At 44.4% G+C, this 27782-nt stretch overlaps 1 protein-coding gene across 6 annotated transcripts in view; it reads left to right on the forward strand.

Moving 5' to 3' along the window:
• adgrg6 (adhesion G protein-coupled receptor G6) overlaps positions 1-27782 on the forward strand; it is a 104401-nt gene that overhangs the window by 73048 nt on the left and 3571 nt on the right. For 5 of the 6 annotated variants that reach the window (XM_079643514.1, XM_079643515.1, XM_079643517.1 and 2 more), the window contains 7 exons: positions 1-64; positions 770-1038; positions 1370-1469; positions 5432-5582; positions 8499-8631; positions 9492-9593; positions 12515-12667. The exon at positions 1-64 is cut by the window's left edge and continues 64 nt beyond it. In XM_079643514.1, coding sequence (XP_079499640.1) covers positions 1-64; positions 770-1038; positions 1370-1469; positions 5432-5582; positions 8499-8631; positions 9492-9593; positions 12515-12667 — 972 coding nt within the window. Of the gene's footprint in view, positions 65-769; positions 1039-1369; positions 1470-5431; positions 5583-8498; positions 8632-9491; positions 9594-12514; positions 12668-12866; positions 12909-27782 lie in introns of all 6 variants that reach the window. The other variant, XM_079643516.1, reaches the window with a different exon arrangement.

Below are 27782 nucleotides of genomic sequence, written 5' to 3' on the forward strand. Positions count from 1 at the left end.
ACATCGGCTGCGGGATCTCCGCCATCTTCTCCGCCGCCACGCTGCTCACCTACGTCGCCTTCGAGTGAGTCTGCTTCCTGCTCTGAGGTCCAATCAGATTACAGCTTCTCCCCTCCTCTCTCTGAACGTACATCTGCTTCCTGCTCTGAGGTCCAATCAGATCGCAGCTTCTCCCCTCCTCTCTTTGAACGTACATCTGCTTCCTGCTCTGAGGTCCAATCAGATCGCAGCTTCTCCCCTCCTCTCTCTGAACGTACATCTGCTTCCTGCTCTGAGGTCCAATCAGATCGCAGCTTCTCCCCTCCTCTCTCTGAACGTACATCTGCTTCCTGCTCTGAGGTCCAATCAGATTGCAGCTTCTCCCCTCCTCTCTCTGAACGTACATCTGCTTCCTGCTCTGAGGTCCAATCAGATCGCAGCTTCTCCCCTCCTCTCTCTGACGATCTTCTGCTGACTAACAGTTTCCTCCTGTTTTATCTCCTCGTTTCATCTCCTCTCTTGTCTTGTTTCCTCTCCTATAGTTTCCTCTCCTCTTGTTTCCTTTCCTCTCTCGTCTTGTTTCATCTCCTCTCGTTTCCTGTCCTTGCCTCCTGTCTCTTCTCTACTTGCAACCTCTCCTATAGTTTCCTTTCCTCTCTTGTCTTGTTTCCTCCCCTCTTGTTTCCTTTCCTCTCCTCTTCTCCACTTGTTTCCTATCCTCCTGGTTGTCAGGTGGTCTGATTGTAATTGTCCCGATAGTGTCTCCTCTAAAGTGTCCTCTGTCCTGCAGGAAGTTGCGGCGGGACTATCCCTCTAAGATCCTGATGAACCTGAGCACCTCGCTGCTCTTCCTGAACCTGGTCTTCCTATTGGACGGCTGGCTGGCGTCCCTGCAGCCTGATTGGCTGTGCCTGTGCGTGGCCGTCTTCCTGCACTACTTCCTGCTCACCACCTTCACCTGGATGGGGCTGGAGTCCATCCACATGTACATCGCTCTGGTCAAAGTGTTCAACACCTACATCCGCAGATACATCCTCAAGTTCTGCATCGTAGGCTGGGGTGAGCATACACCTCTATACAGGGAGCCCGTATTCCTGTGGTGGTCCCTGAAGGCAGCATCTCTCTGCTCCAATAGGACTCCTCCGTTTGATTTTGGAATATTGTAGAAAAATACAAACAAACGTTTCGTTCAGCAGGATGTCCACATAGTAATGTGTGTGTGTGTGTGTGTGTGTGTGTGTGTGTGTGTGTGTGTGTGTGTGTGTGTGTGTGTGTGTGTGTGTGTGTGTGTGTGTGTGTGTGTGTGTGTGTGTGTGTGTGTGTGTGTGTGTGTGTGTGTGTGTGTGTGTGTGTGTGTGTGTGTGTGTGTGTGTGTGTGTGTGTGTGGCAGGTCTGCCGGCTGTGCTGGTGGGGATCGTAGTCGCGGTGGATAAAGACTCTTACGGTGTGCGAGAGTACGGCCGGGGAGACTCAGGGGAGTCCTCCAAGTTGTAAGTCTTGAATAAATTCAAAACAATGATTACTATATACTACTTTTTAGTATTTAAATATAAACAGAAAGACACAGGAGTAAACACAGGCTGTGTCAGGTGGGAGGCAATTTAGGGGTTTTAGGACTCATAATGCTGACTCAGGGTTCAGGACTCATAATGCTGACTCAGGGTTCAGGACTCATAATGCTGACTCAGGGTTCTGGACTCATAATGCTGACTCAGGGTTTAGGACTCATAATGCTGACTCAGGGTTCAGGACTCATAATGCTGACTCAGGGTTCAGGACTCATCATGCTGACTCAGGGTTCAGGACTCATAGCGCTGACTCAGGGTTCAGGACTCATAATGCTGACTCACTGACTCAGGGTTCAGGACTCATAATGCTGACTCAGGGTTCAGGACTCATAGCGCTGACTCAGGGTTCAGGACTCATAATGCTGACTCAGGGTTCAGGACTCATAGTGCTGACTCAGGGTTCAGGACTCATAATGCTGACTCAGGGTTCAGGACTCATAATGCTGACTCAGGGTTCAGGACTCATAATGCTGACTCAGGGTTCAGGACTCATAATGCTGACTCAGGGTTCAGGACTCATAATGCTGACTCAGGGTTCAGGACTCATAGTGCTGACTCAGGGTTCAGGACTTATAGTGCTGACTCATGTCAGGGTTCAGGACTCATGATGCTGACTCAGGGTTCAGGACTCATAATGCTGACTCAGGGTTCAGGACTCATAATGCTGACTCAGGGTTCAGGACTCATAGTGCTGACTCATGTCAGGGTTCAGGACTCATAATGCTGACTAAGGGTTCAGGACTCATAACACTGACTCAGGGTTCAGGACTCATAATGCTGACTCAGGGTTCAGGACTCATAATGCTGACTCAGGGTTCAGGACTCATAATGCTGACTCAGGGTTCAGGACTCATAATGCTGACTCAGGGTTCAGGACTCATAGTGCTGACTCAGGGTTCAGGACTCATAATGCTGACTCAGGTCAGGGTTAAGGACTCATAATGCTGACTCAGGTCAGGGTTAAGGACTCATAATGCTGAGTCAGGGTTCAGGACTCATAATGCTGACTCAGGGCTCAGGACTCATGATGCTGACTCAGGGTTCAGGACTCATAATGCTGACTCAGGGTTCAGGACTCATGATGCTGACTCAGGTCAGGGTTCAGGACTCATAATGCTGACTCAGGGTTCAGGACTCATAATGCTGACTCAGGGGTCAGGACTCATAATTCTGACTCAGGTCAGGGTTCAGGACTCATAATGCTGACTCAGGGTTCAGGACTCATAATGCTGACTCAGGGTTCAGGACTCATAGTGCTGGCTCAGGGTTCAGGACTCATAATGCTGACTCAGGGTTCAGGACTCATAATGCTGACTCAGGTCAGGGTTAAGGACTCATAATGCTGACTCAGGGTTAAGGACTCATAATGCTGACTCAGGTCAGGGTTCAGGACTCATAATGCTGACTCAGGGCTCAGGACTCATGATGCTGACTCAGGGTTCAGGACTCATAATGCTGACTCAGGGTTCAGGACTCATGATGCTGACTCAGGTCAGGGTTCAGGACTCATAATGCTGACTCAGGGTTCAGGACTCATAATGCTGACTCAGGGGTCAGGACTCATAATGCTGACTCAGGTCAGGGTTCAGGACTCATAATGCTGACTCAGGGTTCAGGACTCATAGTGCTGACTCAGGGTTCAGGACTCATAATGCTGACTCAGGGTTCAGGACTCATAATGCTGACTCAGGGTTCAGGACTCATAATGCTGACTCAGGGGTCAGGACTCATAATGCTGACTCAGGTCAGGGTTCAGGACTCATAATGCTGACTCAGGGTTCAGGACTCATAGTGCTGACTCAGGGTTCAGGACTCATAATGCTGACTCAGGGTTCAGGACTCATGATGCTGACTCAGGATTCAGGACTCATAATGCTGACTCAGGGTTCAGGACTCATAATGCTGACTCAGGGGTCAGGACTCATAATGCTGACTCAGGGTTCAGGACTCATAATGCTGACTCAGGGTTCAGGACTCATAATGCTGACTCAGGGTTCAGGACTCATAGTGCTGACTCAGGGTTCAGGACTCATAATGCTGACTCAGGGTTCAGGACTCATCATGCTGACTCAGGGTTCAGGACTCATAATGCTGACTCACTGACTCAGGGTTCAGGACTCATAATGCTGACTCAGGGTTCAGGACTCATAGCGCTGACTCAGGGTTCAGGACTCATAATGCTGACTCAGGGTTCAGGACTCATAGTGCTGACTAAGGGTTCAGGACTCATAATGCTGACTCAGGGTTCAGGACTCATAATGCTGACTCAGGGTTCAGGACTCATAATGCTGACTCAGGGTTCAGGACTCATAGTGCTGACTCAGGGTTCAGGACTTATAGTGCTGACTCATGTCAGGGTTCAGGACTCATGATGCTGACTCAGGGTTCAGGACTCATAATGCTGACTCAGGGTTCAGGACTCATAATGCTGACTCAGGGTTCAGGACTCATAGTGCTGACTCATGTCAGGGTTCAGGACTCATAATGCTGACTCAGGGTTCAGGACTCATAACGCTGACTCAGGGTTCAGGACTCATAATGCTGACTCAGGGTTCAGGACTCATAATGCTGACTCAGGGTTCAGGACTCATAATGCTGACTCAGGGTTCAGGACTCATAATGCTGACTCAGGGTTCAGGACTCATAGTGCTGACTCAGGGTTCAGGACTCATAATGCTGACTCAGGTCAGGGTTAAGGACTCATAATGCTGACTCAGGTCAGGGTTAAGGACTCATAATGCTGAGTCAGGGTTCAGGACTCATAATGCTGACTCAGGGCTCAGGACTCATGATGCTGACTCAGGGTTCAGGACTCATAATGCTGACTCAGGCTTCAGGACTCATGATGCTGACTCAGGTCAGGGTTCAGGACTCATAATGCTGACTCAGGGTTCAGGACTCATAATGCTGACTCAGGGGTCAGGACTCATAATGCTGACTCAGGTCAGGGTTCAGGACTCATAATGCTGACTCAGGGTTCAGGACTCATAATGCTGACTCAGGGTTCAGGACTCATAGTGCTGACTCAGGGTTCAGGACTCATAATGCTGACTCAGGGTTCAGGACTCATAATGCTGACTCAGGTCAGGGTTAAGGACTCATAATGCTGACTCAGGGTTAAGGACTCATAATGCTGACTCAGGTCAGGGTTCAGGACTCATAATGCTGACTCAGGGCACAGGACTCATGATGCTGACTCAGGGTTCAGGACTCATAATGCTGACTCAGGGTTCAGGACTCATGATGCTGACTCAGGTCAGGGTTCAGGACTCATAATGCTGACTCAGGGTTCAGGACTCATAATGCTGACTCAGGGGTCAGGACTCATAATGCTGACTCAGGTCAGGGTTCAGGACTCATAATGCTGACTCAGGGTTCAGGACTCATAGTGCTGACTCAGGGTTCAGGACTCATAATGCTGACTCAGGGTTCAGGACTCATAATGCTGACTCAGGGTTCAGGACTCATAATGCTGACTCAGGGGTCAGGACTCATAATGCTGACTCAGGTCAGGGTTCAGGACTCATAATGCTGACTCAGGGTTCAGGACTCATAGTGCTGACTCAGGGTTCAGGACTCATAATGCTGACTCAGGGTTCAGGACTCATAATGCTGACTCAGGGTTCAGGACTCATGATGCTGACTCAGGATTCAGGACTCATAATGCTGACTCAGGGTTCAGGACTCATAATGCTGACTCAGGGGTCAGGACTCATAATGCTGACTCAGGGTTCAGGACTCATAGTGCTGACTCAGGGTTCAGGACTCATAATGCTGACTCAGGATTCAGGACTCATAATGCTGACTCAGGATTCAGGACTCATAATGCTGACTCAGGATTCAGGACTCATAATGCTGACTCATTCCAACTCTCAATCTTGCAGCTGCTTCATCAAGAACTCGGTGGTTTTCTACACCACGTGCGTGGGGTACTTCTGTCTGGTGTTTCTTCTGAACGTGGCGATGTTCATCGTGGTGATGATGCAGATCTGCGGACGCAACGGCAAGAGGAGCAACCGCACACTGAGAGAGGAGGTAAACAAACACACAATAACAACAACAACATGAGGAGCAACCGCACACTGAGAGAGGAGGTAAACAAACACACAATAACAACAACAACAAGAGGAGCAACCGCACACTGAGAGAGGAGGTAAACAAACACACAATAACAACAACAACAAGAGGAGCAACCGCACACTGAGAGAGGAGGTAAACAAACACACAATAACAACAACAACAAGAGGAGCAACCGCACACTGAGAGAGGAGGTAAACAAACACACAATAACAACAACAACAACAAGAGGAGCAACCGCACACTGAGAGAGGAGGTAAACAAACACACAATAACAACAACAACAACAAGAGGAGCAACCGCACACTGAGAGAGGAGGTAAACAAACACACAATAACAACAACAACAAGAGGAGCAACCGCACACTGAGAGAGGAGGTAAACAAACACACAATAACAACAACAACAACAAGAGGAGCAACCGCACACTGAGAGAGGAGGTAAACAAACACACAATAACAACAACAACAAGAGGAGCAACCGCACACTGAGAGAGGAGGTAAACAAACACACAATAACAACAACAACAAGAGGAGCAACCGCACACTGAGAGAGGAGGTAAACAAACACACAATAACAACAACAACAAGAGGAGCAACCGCACACTGAGAGAGGAGGTAAACAAACACACAATAACAACAACAACAAGAGGAGCAACCACACACTGAGCGAGGAGGTAAACAAACACACAATAACAACAACAACAAGAGGAGCAACCGCACACTGAGAGAGGAGGTAAACAAACACACAATAACAACAACAACAAGAGGAGCAACCGCACACTGAGAGAGGAGGTAAACAAACACACAATAACAACAACAACAACAAGAGGAGCAACCGCACACTGAGAGAGGAGGTAAACAAACACACAATAACAACAACAACAACAAGAGGAGCAACCGCACACTGAGAGAGGAGGTAAACAAACACACCATAACAACAACAACAAGAGGAGCAACCGCACACTGAGAGAGGAGGTAAACAAACACACAATAACAACAACAACAAGAGGAGCAACCGCACACTGAGAGAGGAGGTAAACAAACACACAATAACAACAACAACAAGAGGAGCAACCGCACACTGAGAGAGGAGGTAAACAAACACACAATAACAACAACAACAACAAGAGGAGCAACCGCACACTGAGAGAGGAGGTAAACAAACACACAATAACAACAACAACAAGAGGAGCAACCGCACACTGAGAGAGGAGGTAAACAAACACACAATAACAACAACAACAAGAGGAGCAACCGCACACTGAGAGAGGAGGTAAACAAACACACAATAACAACAACAACAAGAGGAGCAACCGCACACTGAGAGAGGAGGTAAACAAACACACAATAACAACAACAACAAGAGGAGCAACCGCACACTGAAAGAGGAGGTAAACAAACACACAATAACAACAACAACAAGAGGAGCAACCGCATACTGAGAGAGGAGGTAAACAAACACACAATAACAACAACAACAAGAGGAGCAACCGCACACTGAGAGAGGAGGTAAACAAACACACAATAACAACAACAACAAGAGGAGCAACCACACACTGAGAGAGGAGGTAAACAAACACACAATAACAACAACAACAAGAGGAGCAACCGCACACTGAGAGAGGAGGTAAACAAACACACAATAACAACAACAACAAGAGGAGCAACCGCACACTGAGAGAGGAGGTAAACAAACACACAATAACAACAACAACAAGAGGAGCAACCGCACACTGAGAGAGGAGGTAAACAAACACACAATAACAACAACAACAAGAGGAGCAACCGCACACTGAGAGAGGAGGTAAACAAACACACAATAACAACAACAACAACAAGAGGAGCAACCGCACACTGAGAGAGGAGGTAAACAAACACACAATAACAACAACAACAAGAGGAGCAACCGCACACTGAGAGAGGAGGTAAACAAACACACAATAACAACAACAACAAGAGGAGCAACCGCACACTGAGAGAGGAGGTAAACAAACACACAATAACAACAACAACACGAGGAGCAACCGCACACTGAGAGAGGAGGTAAACAAACACACAATAACAACAACAACAAGAGGAGCAACCGCACACTGAGAGAGGAGGTACACAAACACACAATAACAACAACAACAACAAGAGGAGCAACCGCACACTGAGAGAGGAGGTAAACAAACACACAATAACAACAACAACAAGAGGAGCAACCGCACACTGAGAGAGGAGGTAAACAAACACACAATAACAACAACAACAAGAGGAGCAACCGCACACTGAGAGAGGAGGTACACAAACACACAATAACAACAACAACAAGAGGAGCAACCGCACACTGAGAGAGGAGGTAAACAAACACACAATAACAACAACAATAGGAGCAACCGCACACTGAGAGAGGAGGTAAACAAACACACAATAACAACAACAACAACAAGAGGAGCAAACGCACACTGAGAGAGGAGGTAAACAAACACACAATAACAACAACAACAAGAGGAGCAACCGCACACTGAGAGAGGAGGTAAACAAACACACAATAACAACAACAACAAGAGGAGCAACCGCACACTGAGAGAGGAGGTAAACAAACACACAATAACAACAACAACAAGAGGAGCAACCGCACACTGAGAGAGGGGGTAAACAAACACACAATAACAACAACAACAAGAGGAGCAACCGCACACTGAGAGAGGAGGTACACAAACACACAATAACAACAACAACACTCAAAACGTATCACCAGAGAACATGTACAAAAACAAAACATATTTGTGTTTCTTCCTCTTACTCTCCTTTTTCTTCTTCTTCCCCTTCTTCTTCTTCTTCTTCTTCTTCTTCTTCTTCTTCTTCTTCTTCTTCTTCGGTGGTGCCAGGTGCTGAGGAACCTGCGCAGTGTTGTGAGTCTCACCTTTCTGCTGGGGATGACGTGGAGCTTCGCCCTGTTCGCCTGGGGTCCGGTGTACCTGGCCTTCACCTACCTGTTCTCCATCTTCAACTCCCTGCAAGGTAACCTCCCCTTCAGGGGCTTGTTGTTTTAGCAAAGTGATCACATGACTCCTTTAGTGCTAGCAAAGTGATCACATGACTCCTTTAGTGCTAGCAAAGTGATCACATGACTCCTTTAGTGCTAGCAAAGTGATCACATGACTCCTTTAGTGCCCTGTACTCTGAAGCCACTTCAGTTTGGACTTTTCTCAGATGTTTGACCTTTTTTTTCCTTTTGGCTTCTTTTGTGACTTTTTTTTGTTAAAAATTGACTTTTTGTTTTATTTAACTTTTTCAGAATTTTGACCTTTTTTTTGTTTTATTTGACTTTTTTCTGATTTTTCCCTTTTTTCACAAAATCATATTATGATATAATAATATTTGATAATAAAATTATTAGTCCTCGGTTATTGTTAAACTTACCGAAAATGTTTTCTGGTCTTATTTCAACAATGTGATCACATGACTCCTTCTGATGTCACTGCAGATCTGCTGTAAGCTAGCTAGCTAACGTAGCTAACCTAGTCATCCCCCAACAATTAATTTTATTCCTTTTTTTTTTTTTTTTCAACATCTATTTTTTAGTCAACTTGAAAAAAATGTAGGTTTTTTTTTTTCCGTCTACAATTAATTTGTATCAATTATTTTTCCTTTTGTCACCTAATGTAGTGGAACAAGAATATGAACCTGGCTTTATCCACTGGTCAGGAAAATATGCAAATGAGCACACATTTAATAAAATATCGCCTCATTTGCGTATTTAAATATGACATTACGGAACACTTATAATATAAAAACTGATTGTCTTAATGTCCGTAATGAACCAGGGAAGTTTCACGGTGATATCTGTGTGTTAATTTGTTTACCCCATTCACCCCCAGGTCTGTTCATATTCATCTTCCACTGCGCGCTGAAAGAGAACGTCCAGAAACAGTGGAGGAGATTCCTCTGCTGCGGGAGGTTCAGACTGTCCGACAACTCAGGTACTGTGTGTGTGTGTGTGTGTGTGTGTGTGTGTGTGTGTGTGTGTGTGTGTGTGTGTGTGTGTGTGTGTGTGTGTGTGTGTGTGTGTGTGTGTGTGTGTGTGTGTGTGTGTGTGTGTGTGTGTGTGTGTGTGCGTGTGTGTGTATATATTGCTCTGTCTCAGCTATCATTGGCAGCTTAGCCGTGTGGAGAAGGAGGTGTTATGTGTACCCTAAGTGTTCTGTGCTGCTTAGCCCCAATATATTTGGTTCCCTGTCGATGTAATATCATTTGTGGAACCAAATCAAGTATTCCAATGTGTGTGTGTGTCTGTCTGCACTTTATTATTAAATTATAAGTCTTTAGTCTCTGGGCTCTGCAGCTCATAACCAGGGATCAGACGAAAGGGCAGGAAGTGCTCCAGGTGCTCTTAGTGGTTCCCAGTAGTGAAAAGTACTTGAGTACTGCACTTAAGTGCACATTTAGGGTACTTGTACTTTACTTCATTCCATTCATTGATATTTTTTAATGACTCATTAATTGGTTACAGTTTTCATTTATGCTTTTGCAAGATTTTTTGCTTCTCCTTTAAGAAAAATATTAATAATATATGTTTGAATAATATAATATTTATTGATGATAATAATAATAATGCTAATAATAATATATTATACAAATAATCATAATAATAATAATAATAATATATTTATACAAATAAAAATATTATTTTGATTAATAATTATAATGTATTGATAAATACAAAAATAAATAAAAATACTGATAATAACATGTGATAATAATAATAATAATAATACATGTATTAATAATGATGATAATTACGTACAAGTAGATTATAAATCAAGATAGTTTGTCACAAATACTCCTGAGATAATTAGCCGATCTTTAAGTAATTTTTAATGTTTAAAAAACTGCTTTGTTTCACAATTTTTAAATTGAGGATATTTTCTGCACTGAGTTCTTCTACTTTAAATACTTTTCTTGTACCAGAGTATTTTGATCCTGTGCTTTGTTTCACTTCAGTAAAGGATCTGAGTACTCCTGGTTTCATTCCAACAATTCCAGGTTAAGTTCCCCTGTGTGTGAAAGCCTGAGAAATGGAACTCAGCCATTTTAAAAATCCTCCCTGAATCCAGCACCATAGAAGAAGAAAACACAGAGTTCATGTTCACACACTTTCAATGTATTAGATATGTGTTTTGTTCAATAGAGTGCTGCAGGGAGAACGTCATGTGACCGTGCTGTAGTTCCTTTATAGCCCAACATTAGCCTCCTTTAGCTTAGCGGTGGTGACGTGAAGTCATGTGACCGTGCTGTAGTTCCTTTATAGCCCAACATTAGCCTCCTTTAGCTTAGCGGTGGTGACGTGAAGTCATGTGACCGTGCTGTAGTTCCTTTATAGCCCAACATTAGCCTCCTTTAGCTTAGCGGGGGTGACGTGAAGTCATGTGACCGTGCTGTAGTTCCTTTATAGCCTAACATTAGCCACCTTTAGCTTAGCGGTGGTGACGTGAAATCATGTGACCGTGCTGTAGTTCCTTTATAGCCCAACATTAGCCACCTTTAGCTTAGCGGTGGTGACGTGAAGTCATGTGACCGTGCTGTAGTTCCTTTATAGCCCAACATTAGCCACCTTTAGCTTAGCGGTGGTGACGTGAAGTCATGTGACCGTGCTGTAGTTCCTTTATAGCCCAACATTAGCCACCTTTAGCTTAGCGGTGGTGATGTGAAGTCATGTGACCGTGCTGTAGTTCCTTTATAGCCCAACATTAGCCACCTTTAGCTTAGCGGTGGTGACGTGAAGTCATGTGACCGTGCTATAGTTCCTTTATCGCCCAACATTAGCCACCTTTAGTTTAGCGGTGGTGAGGTGAAGTCATGTGACCGTGCTGTAGTTCCTTTATAGCCCAACATTAGCCTCCTTTAGCTTAGCGGTGGTGACGTGAAGTCATGTGACCGTGCTGTAGTTCCTTTATAGCCCAACATTAGCCTCCTTTAGCTTAGCGGTGGTGACGTGAAGTCATGTGACCGTGCTGTAGTTCCTTTATAGCCCAACATTAGCCACCTTTAGCTTAGCGGTGGTGACGTGAAGTCATGTGACCGTGCTGTAGTTCCTTTATAGCCCAACATTAGCCTCCTTTAGCTTAGCGGTGGTGACGTGAAGTCATGTGACCGTGCTGTAGTTCCTTTATAGCCCAACATTAGCCTCCTTTAGCTTAGCGGTGGTGACGTGAAGTCATGTGACCGTGCTGTAGTTCCTTTATAACCCAACATTAGCCACCTTTAGCTTAGCGGTGGTGACGTGAAGTCATGTGACCGTGCTGTAGTTCCTTTATAGCCCAACATTAGCCTCCTTTAGCTTAGCGGTGGTGACGTGAAGTCATGTGACCGTGCTGTAGTTCCTTTAGAGCCCAACATTAGCCACCTTTAGCTTAGCGGTGGTGAAGTGAAGTCATGTGACCGTGCTGTAGTTCCTTTATAGCCCAACATTAACCTCCTTTAGCTTAGCGGTGGTTACGTGAACTCATGTGACCGTGCTGTAGTTCCTTTATAGCCCAACATTAGCCTCCTTTAGCTTAGCGTTGGTGACGTGAAGTCATGTGACCGTGCTGTAGTTCCTTTATAACCCAACATTAGCCACCTTTAGCTTAGCGGTGGTTACGTGAACTCATGTGACCGTGCTGTAGTTCCTTTATAACCCAACATTAGCCACCTTTAGCTTAGCGGTGGTTACGTGAAGTCATGTGACCGTGCTGTAGTTCCTTTATAACCCAACATTAGCCTCCTTTAGCTTAGCGGTGGTTACGTGAAGTCATGTGACCGTGCTGTAGTTCATTTATAGCCACACATTAGCTTTTACTTCGGGAAATTGCATTTACACTAATACATATAATGTATTCAAATGTGTGTGTGTGTGTTGCAGACTGGAGTAAGACGGCCACCAACAACACGAAGAAGGTGTCCTCGGACAACATGAAGTCTCTTTCCTCCAGCTCCTTCGGCTCCAGCACCGCTAACTGGACCTCCAAAGCTAAAGCTACACTCAACCCCTTCACCAAGAGACATAGCAACACAGGTAACACACACACACACACACACATACACACACACACAAACACACACACACACACACACACACACACACACACACACACACACACACACACACACACACACACACACACACACACACACTTCCTGTTTTGATTTCCTCCAGGTGTCAGGTTGTGTATATTCTCCTCACCTCTTCCTGTGTACCTCTGTGTTTGGTGTAGAAAGCTCTTCCATCCAATAGCAGGCGTGGAGGACCGACGGAGGTAAAGCTCAATCTGATTGGCTTGGAGTGACTTCCTGCTTCCTGTCTTTCCCAACATGTGTTGTAGTCAAAGTGCATCTCAGTTAAAAGTCCTGTTTAAATTTAATTAGGAGGAGGACGCCTTTGCTGGCACACATTTTGGGAAAGCAGCCACTGTGTGTTGTGATTGGCCGGTTCACTGTGATGTCATCATGTTGTTCCCAGCCTGATGCACAGGGGTGGGCGGAGGTCCGTTTGCAAACATTGACACGCGACTAAAATCACTCCTAACTCCACCCACCCTGAGTGCCCCAGGGTGCAAAACAAGCACTGCATCCACCTAACATCTGCCACCTTTAACTTGTTATTCACTTTTTATAATTCTGTGTGTTTTTAATATGTGTGCGGTCAGAAAGTGAGGCCCGCTGCGTTGGGACAGCATGATGTCAACTCGCAGGGATTCAACATCTGTTCTCTAACGTACAGGGCAACGCAAATCATGTTTTAATACAATTAAAATACACACGCGAGGATCACATGTGTGTATTTTAATCCAAGCAGGAGGGTCATTATCCTTTCATCCCCGAAACATAACATATCTGCATTTTCTGTCTTCCTTCCTAGTGAGACGCTTTTGGATTTTCTTAGTTAAAAAAACTATTCTAAATTGTTTTTTATAACTTGTTAATTTATTAAGGTTTTATTTTATTTATTTGTGGGGTTTTTGAGTGTTTGGTTTGCTAATTCATTCCTATCTGCTTTCATAGAAATAATATTATTAACAATAATACTGTTTAATTAATTATAATGATAACAGTATATACTTCATTCATTATTTATGTGTAATTCATTTAAGAAATATATAATAATTACAAAAGTAAAGCTAATAAAAATAATGATACAATTACTATTATTAATAATAATAATAATAATAATAATAATAATAATAATAATGAGAGGAATACAAATACAAAATAGTATTAAGTATTATTATTATTATGTTATTATTATTAATAACATTATTTACATTGTATTAGCATTATTAATAATGTGTTATTATTATTAATATTGTATTATTATTTCATTAATATTATTATTATTAGGGCCCGAGCACGTAGCGCTAGGACCCAACGGCGTCGTAGTTATTATTATTATATTATTGTTATTAGTATAGCCTTTGCCATGTTCTCATGGCGCGGTCTGAAGGACTTCATGCACCAGGATCAAAAACAACAAAAGTAATGAACAAAACATGAAACATTTAATGACAACGCGATAAAACCAAGAGGAAAAAGTAATAAAAAGCTCTGAGAGATGAAATGGAGTTACCTCAACACATTCCTTCAGTCTAAGTCTTCAGCACCAGCACCTGGTGATGACTGTGTTGGTCCTGTCGGATACAGAAAGCACCAGATGAACATTACCACCTCTACTGTGGACAATCTGATGAACACTAATTCATTAATGTCCTCTTAAACTTCCAAATCCACCACAAATTCATCAAAGTGGGGACTTTTTCACTGGGTGGACGGGATGGGGAGAGACACTATGGACGCGCTCGTGGACTGTCAACGGGGGGTGGGTACACTGCGGACCTCTGTGTGGAGGGACCTCTGTGTGGAGGGACCTCTGTGGACCTCTGTGGACCTCTGTGTGGACGGACCTCTGTGTGGAGGGACCTCTGTGTGGAGGGACCTCTGTGGACCTCTGTGTGGACAGACCTCTGTGTGGACGGACCTCTGTGTGGACGGACCTCTGTGTGGACGGACCTCTGTGGACCCCTGCCAACTGTCAGCGCAACTTACATGGTGCCGTTTAGAAAATATAATAATAAAGACCACTGGTCCACTGGTCCACTGGTCCACTGGTCCACTGGTCCACAGAGAGAACTGATAGGTCCACTCTCTGGTTAGAACTGACATGTCTGATCCTGGAAATGTCAGAAATGGATTCAGCATCTCCTATAACCTCCTAACCCACTCCTGAACCGTCCAAATCTGACAAGACCTGTTGTAACTATTGTCCAGACTAAATGCTAATGTTTGCTCCTTCCACCTCTGAGTTTATCCAGTTCTTCCCTAGCCTGGAAGAATTCAAAGGACTTTGTTATGTTCTCTTCTTTTAATCAGTATTTCCCTGAAGAGGTCAAAACCAAGTCCTCTCTTAGGTTGAGGGGAGGTCTCTGGCTCCTGTGTGCTTTAGTCCAGTTCTCCAAGCTGATAAGTCAATAACAAGGATAGTTTGTGTAGGCACATGTTTTAATTTTCATATATATATTTGAACTTTTAATGTTATATTTCATTTCTTTCTTTCTTTCTTTTTTAGGTCACACACACTGTTCATCACCTGCACACACCTTTCATCACCTGCACACACATACACTGTTCATCACCTGCACACACCTTTCATCACCTGCACACACATACACTGTTCATCACCTGCACACACACAAAGTAAATACTTTTGACATTACACCATGTTTCTATATACATTTGGCTGGTACTGCAAATCACAAGTGTATACATGTAAAGTAGAGACACTACATACTGATATACACCTGAACATCAGCAGGAGAGGACTCTTTAAAGTAGAGACACTACATACTGATATACACCTGAACATCAGCAGGAGAGGACTCTTTAAAGTAGAGACACTACATACTGATATACACCTGAACATCAGCAGGAGAGGACTCTTTAAAGTAGAGACACTACATACTGATATACACCTGAACATCAGCAGGAGAGGACTCTTTAAAGTAGAGACACTACATACTGATATACACCTGAACATCAGCAGGAGAGGACTCTTTAAAGTAGAGTCACTACATACTGATATACACCTGAACATCAGCAGGAGAGGACTCTTTAAAGTAGAGACACTACATACTGATATACACCTGAACATCAGCAGGAGAGGACTCTTTAAAGTAGAGACACTACATACTGATATACACCTGAACATCAGCAGGAGAGGACTCTTTAAAGTAGAGACACTACATACTGATATACACCTGAACATCAGCAGGAGAGGACTCTTTAAAGTAGAGACACTACACACTGATATACACCTGAACATCAACAGGAGAGGACTCTTTAAAGTAGAGACACTACACACTGATATACACCTGAACATCAACAGGAGAGGACTCTTTAAAGTAGAGACACTACATACTGATATACACCTGAACATCAGCAGGAGAGGACTCTTTAAAGTAGAGACACTACATACTGATATACACCTGAACATCAGCAGGAGAGGACTCTTTAAAGTAGAGACACTACATACTGATATACACCTGAACATCAGCAGGAGAGGACTCTTTAAAGTAGAGACACTACATACTGATATACACCTGAACATCAGCAGGAGAGGACTCTTTAAAGTAGAGACACTACATACTGATATATACCTGAACATCAACAGGAGAGGACTCTTTAAAGTAGAGACACTACATACTAACCCTAGTTTGAATGAATTTTATTTTTTATTTAGCCGGATAAAAAAGCATTGAGATCAAATCTAATTTACAATGCAGACCTTGCCAAGAAGGCAGCAACGTTACACATTTGTACACATAACTCAGACATGTAAAATGCAGAGAACACAACTAAGTAAACAAAAAAACAAAAAAAGCAGTCCCTACATTTAGCACATTAGGACGGTAAGAAAGGTGCACTACTTATTACTGCAAGAGCAGCTGGTGGTAAGGACTTCAGACCAAAACAGGCTATAGAGACAAGTGCCCTCAGTTTGAGGCGTGATTGAAGGTCATTCCAAGACCAAGGACCATAATAAAAGAGACTCCTTTTTCCAGCCTCAGTCCGCACAGCAGGAACCTGGACCCGTGTCCAGGCACTGGGTCTGAGGTTGTGAGAGTCACAAACTGGAGCAGATCTGGCACATATGGAGTGGAAGCTTACCTGAAATGGCTTTATACATGAATAACTTACTTACGCATAGTGAGTGAGGACCATCCAGTTAGGCTGTACAGTGAGCGGTGATGAGTCCTATAGGGTGCATCTGATATATAATGCAGTACAGCATGGCAGAGTGGGTCAAGTTTGGCCAAAACAGTGGGACAGGCAAATCTATAGATGGTATCACCGTAGTCCAGCTGGGACAGGAATAAGCCAGAGACCAACCTTTTACGGCAGGTGTCTCAGACTCCAGGCCCGCGGGCCAGACGTGGCCCGCGAGACAGTTTCTCATGGCCCCTTTGTTGATATCATGTAATAGTGTTAATCTGGCCCGCGCGTTTACGTTTGCGCTTTATATTTCAATTTTTTTTTTCCCGCTGCTGCTGCTGGCAGGGAACTGCTGCGCAGAGTTCCCTCGCCCCTCCCCCCTCCGAGGGAACTCCGCCACACGTCAATCAAATGCGCGCAGCGGAATCAATCCAGAGTGATCCAAAAGCGACACAGAGTGGAAGCAAAATATATCGCCATGTCTTCATCAAAACTTTCAGGGGAAAGAAAAATCGATGATGACCACAGAACATCTCAGGAGAAGTGGGAGAATGAATATTTTTTTGTTGAGTACAGGGGAAACGCAACGTGCCTTATATGCACAGAGAAAATCGCTGTATACAAAGAGTATAACGTCAAACGTCACTACTCAACTAAACATGCAGAGTATGCAAAATACCTGGGAGATGAGAGAGAGAAAAAAGTCACAGAGCTAAAAAAAATTTATATGGAAGCAACTAAATCTCTTCAAGAAAGGAAGCAATGAGGCTGATTTAGCAGTCGAAGCTAGCTATGTGGTGAGTGAGATGATTGCTAGGGCGGGAAAGCCGTTTACGGAAGGCCAGTTTGTAAAAAAATGCATGTTGCAGGCTGCAAGTATAGTCTGTCCGGAAAAGAAGGGTCAGTTCAACAACATCAGCCTGTCAGCTAACACAGTGACAGAGCGCATTTCTGACTTATCAAGTGACATATATGAACAGCTGTGTGACAAAGCCAAACTTTTCCGTGCATACTCTGTGGCTCTTGATGAGAGCACAGACATCACTGACACCGCTCAGCTCGCAATGTATGTCCGTGGTGTTGATGACAATTTTGAAGTGACAGAGGAGTTGCTTACAGTGAAACCAATGCATGGCCAGACCACCGCTCAGGAGATATTTCAGCAACTGTGTGATGCCATTGCGGATATCGGTCTGCCATGGAAGAGGTTTGTTGGAATTACGACGGACGTAGCGCCATCAATGACAGGGAGAAAAAACGGGCTGTTGGCACTTGTTCAAAGAAAACTGGAGGAGGAGGGTGTGGAGGAGGCTATTGCTCTGCACTGCATTATCCATCAGCAGGCCCTTTGCAGCAAATGCTTGAAGTTTGACAATGTGATGTCTGTCGTTGTGAAATGCATCAACCATATCAGATCCAGGGGCTTAAAGCACCGCCAGTTCCGTGCTTTTTTGGAGGAAATTGAGTCAGAATATGAGGATGTGCTCTACTTCACAGAGGTACGTTGGCTCAGCAGGGGAAACGTCCTGAAGAGGTTTTTTGAGTTGAGAACAGAACTGAAAGTATTCATGCTGGAGAAGGGGGGGATGGCTGTTCCCGAGCAGAGTGATCCCAAATGGCTAATGGACTTAGCTTTTCTTGTTGACATCACGCAGGAGCTGAATGCTCTGAATAAGAAGTTGCAGGGCCAGGGCCAGCTTGTTAGTGCAGCATATGACAATGTCAGAGCATTCTCTACAAAACTGATGTTATGGAAAGCCCAGCTCCCTCAGAAAAACCTCTGCCATTTCCCAGCATGCAAGGCTCTCATGGACAGGGGCACAGCATTCAGTGGTGAGAAGTATATTGATGCCATTGTGAAGCTACAGGAGGAATTCGATCAGCGGTTTGCAGACTTCAAGACACACACAGCCACTTTCCAAATGTTTGCAGACCCCTTCTCCTTTGATGTGGAAAATGCCCCTGGTGTGCTTCAAATGGAGCTCATCGACCTGCAGTGCAATTCTGAGCTCAAAGCCAAGTTCAGGGAAGTGAATGGGAAAGCAGACAAGCTTGGACAGTTCATGAGAGAATTGCCCCCTCCTTCCCTGAGATTTCCAGGATGTTCAAGCGGACCATGTGCCTTTTTGGGAGCACATATATGTGTGAACAGCTCTTCTCCACTATGAACTTCAATAAGTCAAAGTACAGGTCCAGACTTACTGATGCACATCTTCAAGCCATACTGAGGGTTTCAACTGCTTCCTCCCTCAAACCAAATGTGGCTCAGCTGTGTGAGAGGAAGCGCTGCCAGGTCTCTACCAGCAAGGAGTAGGCAAGAAAGAGCAACTGTACATAGTTATGTTGTGAAGAACAGTTAATGTTAAGAAGATGTTGAAGAACTGTTAATGTTGTATTTTTTAATAAATGTTTTGCGGAATACTTGAAGCGGCCCAGACTTGCCCAGACTCTACGTCCAGCGGCCCCCAGGTAAATTGAGTCTGAGACCCCTGTTTTACGGGAAGAAGTTGAAAAACAACATTTAAGTCTGTAAAGGAAGCCAACAGTGAATTTCAATTTCTTGGTTAAAACTTCAATGTGGTGTTTAAAGTTCAGATTACTGTCCAACCAAAAGCCAAGATATTTGTATGTATCGACAAACTCAACAGAAAAGCCATCAAGGGTGTCAATGGAGAGGCAAGAGGACGCTGACTTGGGAGCAAAAAGCATTGCTTTGGTTTTCTTACTGTTTAAAAGCAGTTTGGAATCAAGAAGCGCATGCTGCAGCGTGATGACATCTGATTTTAAATAGGAAACGGCGATATCCAGAGAAGGAGCACATGAATATACACTAGTGTCATCAGCATACATATGATAGGCAGAACATTGCATCTGATTACAAATATTGTTTACATATAATAAAAAGAGCAAAGGCCCCAAAATAGAGCCCTGTGGAACTCCCTTTTCCAAGGTGACAGTGTCAGAGACAGTGCTACCCAACCTGACGCATTGAGTACGGTCGGTTAGATAACTCTGAAACCAGGAAATGGCGTTATGACCGAAACGAGACACCAACTTAACGTGATCTCCAGAGTCAGATGCTTTGGCTAGGTCAATAAACAACACAAACAGATGTTTATCCAAAGCAGCCTTAATATCGCCTAAGACTTTCAGACTGGCAGTCACAGTGCTGTGCTTTGATCTGAATCCAGATCGCATAGGGTTAAGGATGTTGTGTGAATTTAAAAAGAGCTTTAGCTGAGTAGAAACTAGGGACTCAAGAATCTTTGATAACACAGAAAGATTTGAGATAGGACGATAGTTATTCAACTCCGTGGGATCACCAGCTTTCAAGAGGGGCGATACCAGAGCTTGCTTCCACACAGCTGGCAGTGTGTGAGTGGACAGGGAGAGGTTACACATATCACTTACTGGTTGTGCTATAATCTGAGCTGCAATTTTTATAAAGAACGGGTCGAGGCCGTCAGGCCCGGCAGACTTTTTAGGATCAATTGAGTGCAAACCCTGTAAGACTTCAGAGACAGAGAAAGAAGCAAAATCAAAAACAGGGGAGTTCATCTCTTGACTACGGCTGTGAGTACGACCAATATCAATATCAAAGAACAGCTGGATGACCTTCAGGCAGTCTTTATGTTTCTGCTGTTTGGATCCCATTGTTGTCCCGATGAGAGGAGTCATGAAACCATATTTATTTGCTCCTATTGTCATCTGGACTCCAGGAAACAAAGTCAACTTGTTTTTTGTGAACTCCCAGCCAATCACAGTCAAGCATCCACATTACCTTTGCTTCCAAGCGTGTAATGCTTTGGTGAATCCTATAACACTGAATGAATTAGCTGTTTTTGGTGGTGTTTGTCATTCGGGTGCAGCAGAAACAAGCTGTAGTTATGAATGGTCATCTAGTCAGTCAGTGGAAAGAGTTAGCGACGTTAAACAGACGCAGAGCAGATGCTGAGGCCAGGAACAACAGCAGCACTGTGTGCCTGATGCAAAGCAGTCGTGGTCGGGAAGCCATCTCTGAGAAAAGCTATAAAATATGAGGTGAAGATTCTCCGAGGGTGTGTCAGTACGATCGACCTCTTTCAAACGAGCCTTCATCATGTGATCCACTGTTATCAAGTTCAAATACAAATGAATACAGATTTAGGATCTAAAGGCACCATCTTCAGCAGGAAATACTCTGAGTACATAACATATAGAGGTATTTCTCATCTTAGAGGGTTCTCATTGAGCTGCTGTGTCCAATCAAATGCAGTTCATCACAGTTTTTATAACTTTGAATCATAATCCTCAGAAAATATGGTTTCTTCACAATCTTTCTGCACATTTTGGGGAATTTTCACCAAATCGATTACAGACATTTTTTGTGATGTCAAAAACTGTTTGTCAGCTCCTTCTTACTCCTACAAATGTTATACAGAACATCTGTGGACAAAGCTCAGAAAATACACTGCAGGTTTTTGAAGTTCGTCACAGTTCTCCCAGCTGTCCCTCAGCCTGTGCTTCAACGCTAGGGTATCAAAGTCAGTTATTGTTTGTTTGTTTGTAGCCTTTATTTAACCAGGTGAAGCCCCTTGAGATCAAAAGATCTCTTTCTCAGGGTGACCTGCAGGACATTAGTTACACATGTAACAACAACAGAACAACAATAAGGATGACATACAGCATCATGTACAGGGTACAGTTTACAAACTCTATTTACAGTGACAGGTACCATGAGCATGACACAGCATGTCACCCAGCCCAGTTTCAAAATGATGCAGGGGAACCAAAGTGCTCAGTTTGAAACATGTTTGCAGACTGTTCCAAGTTAGTGGAGCTGCATAACTAAAAGCTTTCTTCCCTAAGACAGTCCTAGCACTTGGTACATTTAATAAAACCACATCAAGAGATCTCAGGCAATACGTACTATATATAATACGTTCAATTTGTGGAGAGATCAGAGAGCAAATATAAAAAGGTAGTTTACCCAGCATGGCTTTGTAAATGAACATGTGCCAATGACTGAGCCTCCGTACAGTGAGTGAAGGCAGACCTACTTTCTAAGCAGGTTATTGACCTGAAGTTTAAAAGTGAGACAATCATCAAGCCAGATACCAAGGTATTTGTAACAGGTAACCACTTTGAGTACTTGTCCTTGCATAGTAACAATATCTAAAACAGGCTCTGGTGTCTTTTTAGCTTTAGAAAAGAGCATTACATTGGTTTGATCAACATTTAAAAGAAGCTTGAGTTCAGAGAGCTGAGTCTGAATAATGTTAAAAACAGCCTGTAATCTAACACCAGCCTCCTGAATGGAGGGACCTGCTCAGTACATCACGGTATCGTCCGCATACAAATGTAAAGTAGCTTCATCCACATTTTCACCTAAACTGTTGATATATATGTAGAATAAAAGTGGACCTAAAACAGAACCTTGAGGAACACCATTAGCAATGTTCAACCACTCAGAAGACAGCCCATCAAAGTGAACACATTGGGACCTTTCAGAGAGGAAGTTCACAAACCACCCCACTGCATGGCTGGATATGCCAATACTGAGTAGCCTCTGCTTCAAGATGTGATGATCAACGGTATCAAACACTTTGGACAGGTCAACAAATAGGGCTGCACAACTCTGCTTATTATCTAAGATACTCCTAATGTCATTCACCTCTTTCATTGTGGCAGTGATGGTGCTATGATGCTTTCTGAAGCCTGACTGATGTTTAGACAGGATGTCATGTTTACATAAAAACTCCTTTACCTGTTCACTCACTAGGCGTTCGAACACCTTCACCAGAACTGATCATTTAGAGATGGGCCTATAGTTATTTAAAATAGTTGCCTCCCCTCCTTTTAGTAATAAGCTGACTTCCATACTTTAGGAATTGCATCTGTGCTGAGGGAGAGGTTAAAAAGAGTAGTGAGAGGAAGCGCAATCAAATCTGCAGCGATCTTTAAAAAGAAAGGTTCTACGTTGTCCGGGCCAGCCGGTTTCTTTGGATCTAACTTGGTTAAAGCTTCATGAACAACATCAACAGTAAAAGGAGTAAAACTGAAAGGGCTTTCCAGACCACATTGTTCAGAGTCACAGACTGGGGTGTTCACAGAAGCAGAGTTAGTGACAGAATCAAACAGAGAGCCACAGGACACAAAATGCTCATTAAAGCAATTTAACATGGTGGCCCTGTCCGATATAGAGCCAGACGCTGCTTTTTGTTATGTCACTAAACATGTCGTATCTCCAGAACGCTTCAAGCTATTGGGACCACATTTGGTGGACAAGTGTAGATAAGATATCTGAGTAACCATGACACAATTGGTGGAATTTGGACAATAGGTGGCGCTGTAGCAGCATCTTAAAGGGTTAGAATCTATATACAGTATGTTTGACTGTCTGAAGAACCGTCCATCCATCCAGCTCCACACTCAGCCGGCGGGTAAATGACTTTGGTAACTCTGAGTGAACCTTCACACCATCTTGACCCCTGGAAAGTCTGTTTAGCAGCTTCCAGTAGAAACAGGCAGCACATGTTTCTCTCTGCTCCAGCCTCTCATCATATACTTTCCAGATGTATGAGGTCGGAGAAGAGTTCACAGCCGAGGTGAACCTGATGTTTCCCGAGCTTTAACCCCAACGCCTGCCTCAGATTCATATTCTCTGTCCTTGCGTGCACTCTGCAGGGAACATGGCCATGAACAGAATCATCCCAGGGTGACATTATAGGCTATTGGAAAGTCAGAATAAGTTGACAGGAGCAGCGCGGTGGAGCCGGGGGAGTAATCAGAGCTGTCATAGGGCGACAGCAGGGATCAGAGAACAGCTTCACGTTGGTCAGGGTTAGAGAAATCTCCCTGGTCCCCGGCTTGAGCTTGAATCTCAGGATCCATGTATCTGTGATCCTCTCCAGAATGGAAGTAGTCATCACATACAGAGCATCAACTAGTTCCTGAACAGTGTCCTTCACATGCTGATATCCAAGAGAGGGAGTTCCACAGTCACAAGATGGAGGAATACCAGTTCTGTCTTTTTCTCAAAATCGCCAAATTCTGTATTTTTCTCCTGATGAGGAGATGAGATGAAGAGGGGGAGGCTGTGGCTCAGTGGGATAGTGTGCTGAATTTTGAATCAGGGGGTCACAGGCTCAAACCCCACTGCAGTCAGCATGTCGTTGTGTCCCTGAGACACTTCACCCCAAAGTGTTCCTGTGGGGATTGCCCACAGTATTGAGTATGGAAGTCGCTTTGGATGAAAGCGTCTAACAAGTGACATGTGATGTAAAGAGGGGGTGTGATGAGGGGGTGTGATGAGGGGGTGTGATGAGGTCTTTGGATTGGCTCTGGATGTGATGAAAGGAGGCGGGCAGCAGCATGAACACCTGAAATCACAGCTGACTGGAGGAGAGAGGAGAACCATTTTAAAGTTTGGCTGCAGCAGCTCGGTGATTGGCTGCTGGAGATTGAGGTGAATGTAATAGGTTAAAGAGAAAGCAGCTGTGGAGTGAATGTACGCTGAGCTCCATAAACAGAAAACTCCTGATTCTGGTCAAATATAGGTCAAAAATATTTTTTCTCCCAGATAATTAAAAGACGTGATTTTTCTAAATACCCCTTTTTATTTCAAGAAATGTTACCGAGCTCATTTCCACTTGTTCTATTTAGACCCTCCAGAAAAACGCGGGCTAAATTCCTTGATTATGCGATTAGACATAGGTTTTATGGTATTTTATGCGGTGAAACTGCGGGAAGTTGCAAATTATGCGGAAAGTTGCGAAATATGCTAAATATGCGGGAACAAATTATCGATTTTTTTTTAAATATTGGGCTGTCTTATTTATTCTCTCTCACACACAACCTGCCACTAATGTTAAACCCCTTTACTATTCAATTAAACACATTCAATGTTTATTTATTGTAAAAGCAATTGGGTTATTTTAATCTCACCCCCCCCCCCCCACACACACACACACACACACACACACACACACACACCCCACACACACACCCCCCCCCCCCCCACACACACACTTCTCCGCCTCATTCTGTTTTCATTTGCTCGTTGGTTATCTGCAGCTTCAGTCTTGTAGGCTACTCACTTCGTTTCTTGTAGCCCTCAAAGGGTTTTGGAGGTTGATGCCTCGGTGAACGTGAGTTGTTTGGCTTTCTTGTCCGCAGCAGCAGAAAGCATTTTCGAATGTTTGAATGAATCAAAGTGGGTCGTCACCGTCGATTTTCTCTTATGCTCCAACACACAGCACGGGGTGCAGAATAGTTTCCCCCCACTTTTTGCCCGGTCTTTAATAGAAATGTTCGTCGGTAAATGAGATGGATTACATTTTTTCATCTTGGTGTTTTCTCTATCGTGTGAGCTCCACACGTTCACTCTATACAGTGTTGTTTATATTCTGTGATGCGCGAGCTGATGACGTCAAGACGAGTTCACTTTTTTTTTTCTCAACTGTGTGTGGAAAAATGCGGGGATTATGCGGCCTTTTAGAAATCTGCGACATTTTGCTGATTATGCGGTAAATTCTGTGATCGCAGAATCGCGTTTTTCTGGAGGGTCTATCTATTGATTTTTTTACTTATTTCAAGTGAAAACAGCTTGTTTTCATTATAGTTTAACTTGTTTTGCAGAGGGAGCTGTATTTTTTAAATGTGGCGTTTCCCCAGTAAGCTGCCCTACCCTGAGGTTATTATGAAACTCTCGCCCAATGATGTAACAAAAAACGAACTGCTTTCTGAGTGCTTTGAGACAGATCTGTTCGGCTTCTTAATGTTTTAGTTGGCGGCCCCATCAGAACAGTGTGTCACTCCAAAAAGCACCAGCCGCTTCCCATCCTGTTCTCTGAAGCTCCTCCAACACATATCTCCGGATAAACCCATGACGTTAGCCAAGAGCCTTCAAGAGCCTTCAAGATCCAGCAAACATTGAAGCATAATGATACCCACACACACCACGGTCTGTAGCTCACTTTCTACACGGCACGCATTCTGACGGTCGAGCTCGGGATCAGGAGGAAGATGAAATCACAATGTGTGTTCCTGAATGAAGCTGCTGTTGTGGAGCTTCCTCAGGATCCAGCGAGGCTTCACTCGGCCTCGGGAGGGGGCAACGCCAAACCAAGCAACTTCAGCTAGAAGAGAAACAAAAGTAAAAGATCATCAGACCAAACAGACTGAGAAGAGAGACAGTTATTCAGACATGGACACGGCACTGATACCAAGAAGGGAAAAGATATCTGATGGGCAGCAACATGTCTTTGCATCCATCGCCCCAGTTCTTCCCACAGAGATTATATTGGGAGAGTGTCAGTGGGAAGCAGTTGTTCTTCATCCAGCTCAGGTATTCATTGAAACTGCTCAAAAGGTTTGTGACGCTGCATTGGGAATGGATCAATCTTACATGGTGGTCGACAGGTGCAAACAAGCCCAAACACTTCCATTGTGATGCTGTCACTGTCTCAGAGTCAGTCTGTCTCATAACTGTTAGTGTTTGTCAGTATGTCTGAAATGACTAGCTTAGCTACGTTAGCTAGCTAGCTTACAGCGGATCTGCAGTGACATCAGAAGGAGTCATGTGACCACATTGTTCAAATCAGACCAGAAAACATGTTAGCTAAGTTTCCAACAACAGAGACATTTGTTCAGCTTTATAATCCTGAACGTCACCAAGCGTCCCAGCTGTGTGCGTCACTCTTTAGTGTCCCCTGGTCTCCCAGCTGTGTGTGTCACTCTTTAGTGTCCCCTGGTCTCCAGATGTGTGCGTCACTCTTTAGTGTCCCTTGGTCTCCCAGCTGTGTGCGTCACTGTTTAGTGTCCCCTGGTCTCCAGCTGTGTGCGTCACTCTTTAGTGTCCCCTGATCTCCAGCTGTGTGCGTTACTCTTTAGTGTCCCCTGGTCTCCAGCTGTGTGCGTCACTCTTTAGTGTCCCCTGGTCTCCAGCTGTGTGCGTCACTCTTTAGTGTCCCTTGGTCTCCCAGCTGGGTACGTCACTCTTTAGTGTCCCCTGGTCTCCCAGCTGGGTGGGTCACTCTTTAGTGTCCCCTGGTCTCCCAGCTAGGTGCGTCACTCTTTAGTGTCCCCTGGTCTCCAGCTGTGTGCGTCACTCTTTAGTGTCCCCTGGTCTCCCAGCTGTGTGCGTCACTCTTTAGTGTCCCCTGGTCTCCCAGCTAGGTGCGTCACTCTTTAGTGTCCCCTGGTCTCCAGCTGTGTGCGTCACTCTTTAGTGTCCCCTGGTCTCCCAGCTGTGTGCGTCACTCTTTAGTGTCCCCTGGTCTCCCAGCTAGGTGCGTCACTCTTTAGTGTCCCTTGGTCTCCCAGCTGTGTGCGTCACTCTTTAGTGTCCCCTAGACTTGTGTTTTGAGCTTCTTGCAGCGTTTGGTTTCTGCAGCTTTTAGTAAACACTGCTCATGTCTCCTCAAGTTGCTGAATGTTCTCTAAACGCTACATGTGTTGTTGATGAAGATGTTTCTTCATGTGGAACCTTTGGGTTTTTATATCTGCATCTGTTTCTCCTGATGGAAGAGTTTTGTTGTAGTGTGTTTGCACCTGTCGGGCTCAGTACTTATTGACCCAAAGTACCTACAGCAGAACCTGAGAACCTTTTCTAAGCATGTTTCCATGAAAAGGATCCCCGATCAAATCAAAACCCCCAAATGTTCAAGATACATTTCCATCACCTTTTTAGATGTCTTCATAAATAACACGTTCTGTAGACGGCTGGTTCCAGGCCACCACCAACGCTCTGCATTGGATGTTTGGTTTGAAGCGGGTGGTGCCAGATATTATTGCATCAACATATCTACCCGTGAACATACTGTATATGATGAATACAAAATCATAATTTGTCTTGGATGTTTCACCCTCACTCACATTCCTCTCCCTGCTTTGCTCTCTGGGAAAAGTTGAACCTGTGCATGAACCGTGTCGTGTTTTCTTGCTGG

This window comes from Notothenia rossii, assembly GCF_949606895.1.
Source record: "Notothenia rossii genome assembly, chromosome: 8".
Classification (NCBI taxonomy): Eukaryota; Metazoa; Chordata; class Actinopteri; order Perciformes; family Nototheniidae; genus Notothenia; species Notothenia rossii.